This window comes from Castanea sativa, chromosome 10 (assembly GCF_040712315.1).
Source record: "Castanea sativa cultivar Marrone di Chiusa Pesio chromosome 10, ASM4071231v1".
In the NCBI taxonomy this organism is placed as follows: Eukaryota; Viridiplantae; Streptophyta; class Magnoliopsida; order Fagales; family Fagaceae; genus Castanea; species Castanea sativa.
The window spans coordinates 22,213,624-22,223,381 of record NC_134022.1 but is presented as its reverse complement, the minus strand read 5'-3'; the positions used below and the strand labels follow the sequence as shown (position 1 = coordinate 22,223,381).

Here is a 9,758-nt window from a genome sequence, read left to right as displayed (position 1 = left end):
ACCCTTATGTTTTTTTTTTTTTTTGGTGATTGGAAAAAGTAGAAACCCAAATTATAATAAATATAAATTATTAATTTTTACCTAAAAAATAGAAGAGCCACATGTGCTCAAAGGCTAGTATATTTGAAGTGACAGGCTGTTGTCGGCTAAAATGAGCAGTTCTAATGGAGAGTCAAAGTCACTTCAGATTTTTCTTACCCAAGAGGCAAACAACGCTAACAACAACAACAACCTTAATTTAACTAACATTTATACATAATGGCATAGAATCAACAACAAAGGGCCCCACCAAATTAAAAGATTTTTCTTTTTCCTTCTTAAAAAAGAAAAGAAAAGAAAAGAAAGGTTCTTTCTTTTTAAAATTGTTAGATTTTGATATTTCATATTCACACACAATCAAACGGATCAAAATGAAGAGGTAAAATATCTACCTCCCGTGTTCGTGACCACACCATATGAAAATCTCACCGCACCTTCCTTTCGCGCCGTGGTCTTCAACTATTCTTTATAGCTCTCTCTCTCTCTCTCTCTCTAGAAAGAGGAGCTCAGATTCGCTACAGATTACCATGCGAAGCGACTTGTAGGTAAATTTTTCTCTTTTTCTTACTCAGTTTATTAGTCCTTACTTCTTGTTTGGTTGTTGAGAAAATCGAGTAAAGAGAAAACAAAAAAAAGAAGAAGGAGGAAGGTAAAATCTTAAGTCAAGTCTTAAGCTTTTTTGTTTGATGGTTTGTTTATGATAATTGGTTAGCGGCAATGATTCTGAGTTTGCTTTTTTGTGTTTGGTTGCTGAGAAAACGTAGGAAATGAGAGAAAGTAAAAAAAGAAGGGAATGTGAAATCTTAGGTCTTAATTTATATTTTTATTTTGTTTGATCTTGTTTTTTTAATGTGGAAGAGAGCTGAATTGGTTAGTTAGTGAAAACGATATTGAGGTTGCTTTTGTGTTTGGTTGCCCAGAAAGTGAGGGATGAATGAAAAGGACAGAAAGCTATGGCGTAGGCGTTAAGTTTTCTATTGTTCTTTGCTTCTGATTCGTTTAGAGCTGAAATTGTTGAGTATAGAAGGAAAAAGGAATGAATCTAAGAAAAAACAAACACAAAAGAGAAACTTTTTGAGGCTTAGGATATTTTGATTTTGCTTCTTTGTTCTACTTCACATCTTTTTGACTTAAAAAAAGAAAAAAGAAAAATTGTTTTTTGTTTTCTACTGAAAATAACTGAATTATTCAGTTTTATTTTTTAAATGTTTAAATAGAGGACATTGTTTGGTTGTATAATCACTTTTCTTTTTAGGTTTATAAAAATGGTATAATTTGATGTTATATTGTTTCATATTCATATTTATTTGAAATTTTCATCATGTATGTTTATAATTTGTATATAGTTATTATGGGAAAATGGGGTACTCACTTTTTTAACATACATATGAATTTACGTATATCTTTGTGTCTATGAACAGAGAGTTTCTTGTGCCTATTTGAGATTGAAGTGGCTTCATGGGTTCCAGTATGAGCTCTTTTTTTATGAATTTGGGTGCGACAACCGGCCCTAATGAAACTTCGGTCAATTCTATTACTTTATTTGTGTTGCTTCTTACTGCTTGTATTGTGATCGGGCATCTTCTAGAGAAGAGTAGATGGATGACTGAGTCGATTACTGCCCTTGCCATTGTGAGTTTCTCTAACTGATATACAATTAGTTGGTGGCTTGCTAGTTTCAATTGTAATTACCCATGATTTATGTAGTATTATGGAAGTCTGTGGAGTCACTGTTTTTGCGGTTGATTGCAGGGTCTCTGTACTGGAATTGTAATTCTACTTAATACTAAGGGAAAAAGCTCACACGTCTTAGTATTCAGTGAAGATCTCTTCTTTATATATCTTCTTCCACCCATTATTTTTAATGCAGGGTAAGTTTGGTTCTCTTTATCACAACCTTTACCTTTTTGGTTGATGCTTTTTGCCATTTTCAATACATCTCAATGATCCTACATCTGAATATTACATTTGATTTCTACGAAACATTAAATTCCTGTTTATTGTTAGGAGGTTTAAGTATATTATATGGAGTCTTGTTTCCTTGCTGCATTTTATTTGCAACTAGTAAGAATGGTTCATTTATTTATTTGTCTGCTTTTCCAAATTTGATTTGAAGTGTAATTGGGGAAGATGCAGGCTCCAGATTATTTTCTTCCTACCTCCTCTTTTTAGCTTCTGAGACTTAGCCCATAATCTAGATAAAAGGTTACAGAGAAAGTACAGTGTCTACTGCTGTCAGCAAACCATATATTACTTGAAATTATTAACAGCAATAGTCTTCCTGATGTTCCTATTCATATTCCTCCTTGGCCTTAAACTCTAGATTTTAGAACATCTCTGCATTTTGAATTCTTTACCCCTTGTATCTGTTTTCATGGACTACCGTAATCAACAACAACATAAAGCTTAGCTAATTTCCTCCTTAGCTGAGTATTTATATACCCCTTGCTTATATTTGAGTTTGAACTATTATCTTTAGCTGTCTGGCCTTCATTTTAGTCAATTTTATTAATTTGTTTGAACTTTGGATGGATTGTGCATATCGTATTTTTTAATGCTGGTATTGGAGAGCAATTTATGAATGTCAAAGATTGATTTTTGGTGCCTTGTTTCCTGACCAGATCCTTTCCCGTTCAGGTTTCAGGTGAAAAAGAAGCAATTTTTCCGAAACTTTATGACAATCACTTTGTTTGGTGCTGTTGGTACTTTGATATCCTTTACCATCATATCGCTAGGTATGTTGAGAATGTGCAGGCATGCTTACATCAGATGGATATGGCAACATGCAGTCTTCAATAAAATGTTGCATTATTTGATGTGTGTGTGTGTATATATATATTTGACCTAATCGGTATCAATTCAGAATATGCTCTTTTTTTTGGTCATGTTGTAACTTACAGAATCTTGATCCAGGTTCGATGCAGCTATTCAAAAAATTGGATATTGGCTTCCTGGAGATTGGAGATTATCTTGGTAATCTCTCACTTTCTTTTGTTAATTTACATATGAACACTTGGCAGACGTAGATTTTCTGTGGGTGTTGGGTCTTTTGGATAACATGTATGAAGTTGGGGTTCAGACTCTGCATGCCTCTTTGCTCTATGGATTGGGTTGGAATTTAACCCATGCACAAGTGTTTTGATGAATCCTATTGAAACTCGAAATCTTTGGCTCATTAAAATTCATGGTTATGTTTTTGTAAATTTTTTGCTAAAACAAATAATATGTACACTATCTTTAATGTTCTCTCTCTAATTGCCTGCGTATGATACCATTTCCATTGCCCTACCCATGATTGGTTGCAAAAAATCCCCTGGCTTTTGAAAAGTTATATCTTCACTTAAAGCTTCAAATATGTTATGCCTTGTACTGCTTTATTCTTTGGACTCGGTCCTAAATATTGCATCTCTTCATTTTTTGTAGCAATTGGAGCTATATTCTCAGCTACAGATTCTGTTTGCACATTACAGGTATAAAAGTATTGTCAAGGTGTTGGCTCTATGTACAATAGCTAGAAATGAGTGAATAACTAGATAAACATTCCTTATAAAGTTCCCCTCTGATATGGCAGGTGCTTAATCAGGAAGAAACACCTTTACTGTACAGTGTAGTCTTTGGGGAAGGTGTACTCAATGATGCCACATCTGTGGTACTTTTCAATGCAATTCAGAGATTTGACCTTTCTCATATCACCTCAACCAATGTCATGCAATTTATTGGCAATTTCTTATCTTTATTCTTCACCAGCACAGTGCTGGGGGTAGCAGTGAGTCTCTCTCTCTCTCTCTCTCTCCCCCTCCCCCTTTGTGTGTGTTTGAGCACACTGCACATGCATATATGTTTGCTTATCTTTTCAATTGTTTACACTGCCTTATTACTGCTATTTAAGTTCAACAACATAAATTCTCCTTTTTCATTCTGTGTGCTAACAATTGGAGTATGAATTGTGTTTCCCTGTGCTCCTGGGACCATTTAGCTCACCTTAGCAAGAATCCTAAATGAATTAGCAAACTAATATGCTCCATTGAATGAAGTGAGAGTAGAAATTCTTGGTAACATCTGAGTATGGGGGAAGTTCAAATCACTGGGCTTTTCTATATCGCGATGATTCAATGGCGATAGAAATCCAATTACTTAAGCCCCAGGTTTTTCTGGAAGAAAAATCCTTTTTGGACGTAGGTGATGGTGCATGTGATTCAGTCATGCGGTTTTAGTTTTATTTTTTCCTTTTTTTTAGGAGAGGGCAGGGGTCGGGGGTGGGGAATCACTTGGCTTTTCTCATTGGAAAGATTCAATGGTAGTAATTGAGATCCAATTACTTAAGCCTCAGGTTCTTCTGGAAGACAGTTTATTTTTGGACCAAAGTGATGTTGTATGAGATGCAGCCATGCAGTTTTAGTTTTAGTATTTTTTTTAAAATTTTTTTTTGTTTTTTTATTAGGCATGGGGAATTATATCTTTTATTGACATTTTGTATCTTTTACTTGCAGGTTGGATTGCTTAGTGCATACATAATAAAGAAATTGTACTTTGGCAGGTAGTGAAGGGCTAGAATTGCCATTTGCTTATTATTTAATTCAATTGATCTGTTGTATTATTTGATGTATAAAAAAGTTATGCTTTAGTTTGATTGGGAAACTTTAGGTGTAGTTCAGTATTATGATATTGATTGGTGTGGTGCACCTCGGATTATAACAGATATTTGGCAATATTTGGCTATAGAGAACAATTTAGATATGGAATTAGTATTCTAAATATTATTATGATCAAATTTGGAACATAAATCAATAATTTATTTTCTATGACAAATTGAATGATGTGGGATGAATTAAAGTTTTATATGCATAGCAATTGTCTGGAATGGCCCATGAATTTTAGCATGTGAAGTTTTTAAAACTATTTTTTTTCATTACCAGTGTACTGGATGTGCTGGTATTTCATTGTTGTGATTCTCTTTTGAAAAAACAGGAAGAAAAAAAAGAACTTTTTATCTTCTGTTGTATCAATAAGAAAAACTGTATACAATACGTTCCTATTCTTTTACTTATTTATTTATTTACTTGAAATTGAAGTCATTAAAATTTTTTGATAGGCACTCTACTGATCGTGAAGTTGCTCTTATGATGCTAATGGCTTACCTTTCGTATATGATGGCCGAAGTAAGATTTTTTAATCTTTAGCTGAAACTTTTGTTTCAGGTTTAGTTATTGGGTTTTATGTCACTGACCTTTGTATTCTAATGATTGTTAATACTTGTATTTCAGCTATTCTATTTAAGTGGCATTCTTACCGTGTTCTTTTGTGGGATTGTCATGTCGCATTACACCTGGCATAATGTGACTGAAAGTTCAAGAATCACAACTAAGTATGTTAACTCTGTAAATAGTTTCTTAAACTTTTGAGACCCACAAACCCCCCCTCCCCCTCTTCTCCCGTCACATGATATGTTTTTTCTGAACATCATTGAAACAATTATTTTTCCTTTCCTATTTATGTGTAGGCATTCTTTTGCAACATTGTCATTTGTCTTAGAGATTTTCATCTTCCTATATGTTGGTATGGATGCCTTGGACATGGAGAAGTGGGAATTTGCTTACAAGAGGTAATATATACAAGTGTTCAGAAGGCTGATGCAATCAAGCTCATTTTTTCTCTTGTTTAATCTAAATATGTTGTACCCCTTGTTTTTAGGATCATAAAAATGTTAAAATTTTCTTATATTTTATCGCAATGCTTTTCAATGTAACTTGTTTTTGTCTTTTTTTGTAACTGGATCTTCATTCTAATTTTCACAGTCCTAAGACATCGGTTGGGGTGAGTTTGATATTGCTTGCGTTGGTTCTGATTGGAAGAGCAGCTTTTGTATTCCCTCTATGTTTTATATCCAACTTAACTAAGAAGTCTCAGGGCAACAAAATAAGATTTAATCAGCAGGTTGGTATCTTTGGTATTATTGTTTTTGAGTTTCCCATCTCCCTGAATTCTCAATGAATCTTTATTATAACTCAAACAGGTGACCATATGGTGGGCTGGACTCATGCGAGGTGCTGTATCTGTGGCACTTGCTTATAATCAGGTAATATGGGGACAAGTTTACAGTGCTACTCATCACCAGTGTTAAGGCTTCCTGCACAATGAGGGAGTTAGGACATGCATAGGTTACTCCACTTTGTGTGTAGGTCATAAGATGGGATGTATGCTTTAGTGGTGAGGATATGCCATTTTCCTTATTTCTTGGGGCATTTTTCACACTACTATACTATATATTCTCATTGGTCCTACTATTTTCAATACGTAGAACTAAATTAATGATACATGGGATGAGATCCTCTCTCATTGAATCCTCCAATTCCTTCCAATTTTTATTTAGATGTAAGATATGTGGCATTTAAAAATCAAATGATTGCCAAGTGTTGCTTATTTGGCTAAAAATGGGAGGAAATTAGAGGGGACCCTTTACCATGATACAAAATGGCATCTTTATTTATTTGTGGTGGTTTTTACATCTGATGAAGTCTGTATTATGATGTGTGCAGTTTGCTAGTTCAGGGCATACTCAATTGCCAGGGAATGCAATCATGATCACCAGCACCATTACGGTTGTTCTCTTCACTACTGTGGTAAGAGATCTCATTCCACTGAGGTTAAAAAGTCCTAAACTTTGGACTGCTCTCTAGTACTTGCCATAATTTCCAATTTATGTTATTTAAACTCGGTGATTTAAACTACTGGGTTAATGTGGTTAAACTTTTAATAGACATTCGGTACATGTGGATAAGAGGTTGGACATTAGTGCAATGAAAAGTGCTTCCACCCAAGTGATGTGTCATGAGTTTCAGCTCATGTTTTAGATTCTCCAAAGGTTGTTTACTGACCACCGCTCTCATAGACCCTGCAAAAAGCAGGAGTCTTATGCAGTGCAAAAGCAAGAGTCTTAAGTATTAGGTACGACCTTTTATTTACAATAGGCAAAAGCAAGAGTCTTTTGCAGTATACTTCACAGCCTTTGATCATAAGTGGCAGTCTCTCTCCCAAAGGGATCCCCATGGGGTTGAGTGGTGCTTGGTTTAGGGAATTATTACCACCATGCTCCAAAGTATTTATGTTTTTTTTAAATTTTTTTTATAATGTTTTTGGTAAAAAGGAACTGATAAAAGAAAGAGCAGAGGCCAAAGCCAGCAGAGGCCAAAGCATTTATGGTACCTTCTATACTTGAATAAGTCATAGATGGATCATCCCGGTGTACTAGATAGTTCTCTGTTAATGAGCTCCTTATTTTCAAGTTTTCCTGTTTAGTTCCTTGGATTGGACTTGCTTCTATTTAGAACATCATAAAGGCTAGTTGCAGCCCTAGCCCTTCCGGCAAGTTATTTGTTGTGTGCAATTGTGACTGTTGGCATGTCCTTTGTAGTCTCTGAAAGATGATAGCTATGATAGGATTTGCTTTGTTAGATTTATTTATCATGTTCATTCTCCAAGTTATCATTGATTTGTGGACATTTCAGGTGGGTGGATTATTGACAAAGCCTATTGTAAGGTTCTTGCTACCACAACAGAAACACTCGAGTGGCATAATATCCCCTGATTTTTTATCATCAAAGTCTTTGAATCTTCCACTTCTTGGCATCAATGGGCAAGAATCAGAAGGTAACATAAGTACCAACATTACCCGTCCATCTAGTTTACGAATGCTCTGGACTACCCCAAGTCGCACTGTCCATTGCTATTGGCGAAAGTTTGACGATGCTGTCATGCGTCCTGTGTTTGGTGGGAGGGGTTTTGTTCCTTATATCCCCGGTTCACCAACAGAAACAGAAGGAGTTATCCAGTAATGGGAAATAGGAGAAATATATATAGTAAATATAGAATTTTGAAGATATCTTCTAGTTACAGTATTTGGCGTGCCACCGGCATTTTCTTGTGTAAATAAAATTAAAAAAAAAAAGTGTTAATACTTATTATACACGTTCACTTGGAACGCTCATTACTGTGATTCAAACTATAATGTGGACATCGCTTTTTGGATGTATGAACTTTTATATAGAGATCCAAAAACAGGAGAGAAATATTATCATGGTAAAAAGCCACAACAATGGAGTCTTAACATAATAATAATAATAAAAAAAGTTATGTTATGCCCTACCGTACTGAATGGGGAAATTGTGGTCTTGAATTCTTATTTAATTTTTATTTTCTTCAAGAGTTTTTTAAGTTAAAAGAAATAGGCCATTCTTGGGGTGTGAGTTTGGTTTGCATTAATCTGCATTCTGCTATTTGTTGATTATGAAATTGCTGCCAAATTTTGTCCCAACTTAGAAATACACAATCTAAGAAATAAAATGAAATGAGTCTTTTATGTCGTAAAAGTTTAGGAACTTTAGAATTATCAAAGTAATCAACTAATCAATAAATTCTTTTAAATTCTCCATATCCTATTAATTTTTAAGAATCACGTCTGATCATAGTTTACCCCTCTTGTAACTCCTTGATGGTTCAAATGATTAGATGATGGTTTTGAATCCTTCTTATATGATATTAAAATATTGAATTGATATTTTGATGCCAAAGGTGTTTTTTTCCCATCCTAAATTTAGTGGAATTATGGTTATTATTATTATAATTACAAATTACAATAGGGAGAAAGGATTTGAATTCGAAATTTATTTTGTTTCAATTATCAATTGAACTATATAAGGCTCTTGATGGTTTTCTATTATTCTAGTGGCTAAAGTGTGTGAGTGGTTACTGGTTAGTATTTGTGGTCTTGTCCTTCAGTTTTATATATATGATAGTTGAATTAAAATGCTGATAAGAAATTGCTTGGTTGTTTTGTATTTATTCATTTTTTTAAAATATTACAGTACATTATTTGTTCACCAAGTATTTGGATTCAATTGGAATTCAATTTGAAAATCTAAAGTATTGTAGGTTTGTACCTAAGGTATTGATAAACTATCTTAACAAATTTCCTTCAAAATAAACTAGTTCAAACTCGGCGGTGTCTAAAATATAATCCATCCATGAGCTATCAATTTTGATGGATGGGGCCAAATCTTCATGACTTGACTCCAAAATGTAACACTCTTCAAAGTGATAAGAGGTAGAATGGAATTTTCTAATGGAGATAGATGACTTTTATTTATTATAAGCAGGACGGAGCCAGGACTTAGAGTTAGGGGGGCGAAAGTATAAAAAAAAATCATTATGAAACTTCTAATAAGCATCAATTTTTGTCTAAAAAAAGCATCTATTTAGTATTAACAAACCGTTAACGAAGACAAAGACACAAAATTATTGTTTCTTAATACATTACACTACAATGCAATCATTTATAAAAATGGAACTTGATGGTTTTTTTTTTTTTTTGGTGTGTTTATGTTTGTGTCTTTGATGCGTGCATTTGCTGCTGGTTAAAAAAAAAAAAATTTGTTAAAACTTTTAAAATGTCAGGTTGTTTGTTTTGGGCAAAATTAGTTTATTGGGCTTAATTATTTTTAACTATGTTATTTGTCATTTTTGTTGTTGGACTAATTTTTTGGGGCTAATTAATTTTGTTCTAGAATTTAGATTTATAACTTTCTTTATGCCCTTAAAAGGATTAATAATATTGTTAAGGGAGACTTAAGTGTAATTTTATTGAACCAAATTACTAAAGTTAGTACATAAGTAACTATATTCTAGTATTTTTTATTTATTTATTTAAAATTTGGGGGAAGGGG

At 33.7% G+C, this 9,758-nt stretch overlaps 1 protein-coding gene across 2 annotated transcripts; it reads left to right on the top strand.

The window, feature by feature from the left end:
• Positions 1-442: 442 nt before the first annotated feature.
• On the top strand, positions 443-8,113 carry LOC142613883 (sodium/hydrogen exchanger 1-like). 2 transcript variants are annotated; one of them, XM_075786400.1, is made up of 15 exons: positions 443-584; positions 1,461-1,671; positions 1,792-1,910; positions 2,677-2,774; positions 2,953-3,012; positions 3,463-3,509; positions 3,611-3,805; positions 4,530-4,576; positions 5,132-5,198; positions 5,304-5,404; positions 5,540-5,641; positions 5,835-5,973; positions 6,053-6,115; positions 6,576-6,659; positions 7,545-8,113. In XM_075786400.1, the coding sequence occupies exons 2-15, from the start codon at positions 1,498-1,500 to the stop codon at positions 7,869-7,871; spliced, it is 1,623 nt and encodes a 540-aa protein (XP_075642515.1). In that variant the 5' UTR covers positions 443-584; positions 1,461-1,497; the 3' UTR covers positions 7,872-8,113. The 2 variants fall into 2 exon arrangements, with proteins under 2 accessions (XP_075642515.1, XP_075642516.1); XM_075786401.1 differs by having other exon boundaries at positions 573-688.
• Positions 8,114-9,758: the final 1,645 nt, after the last annotated feature.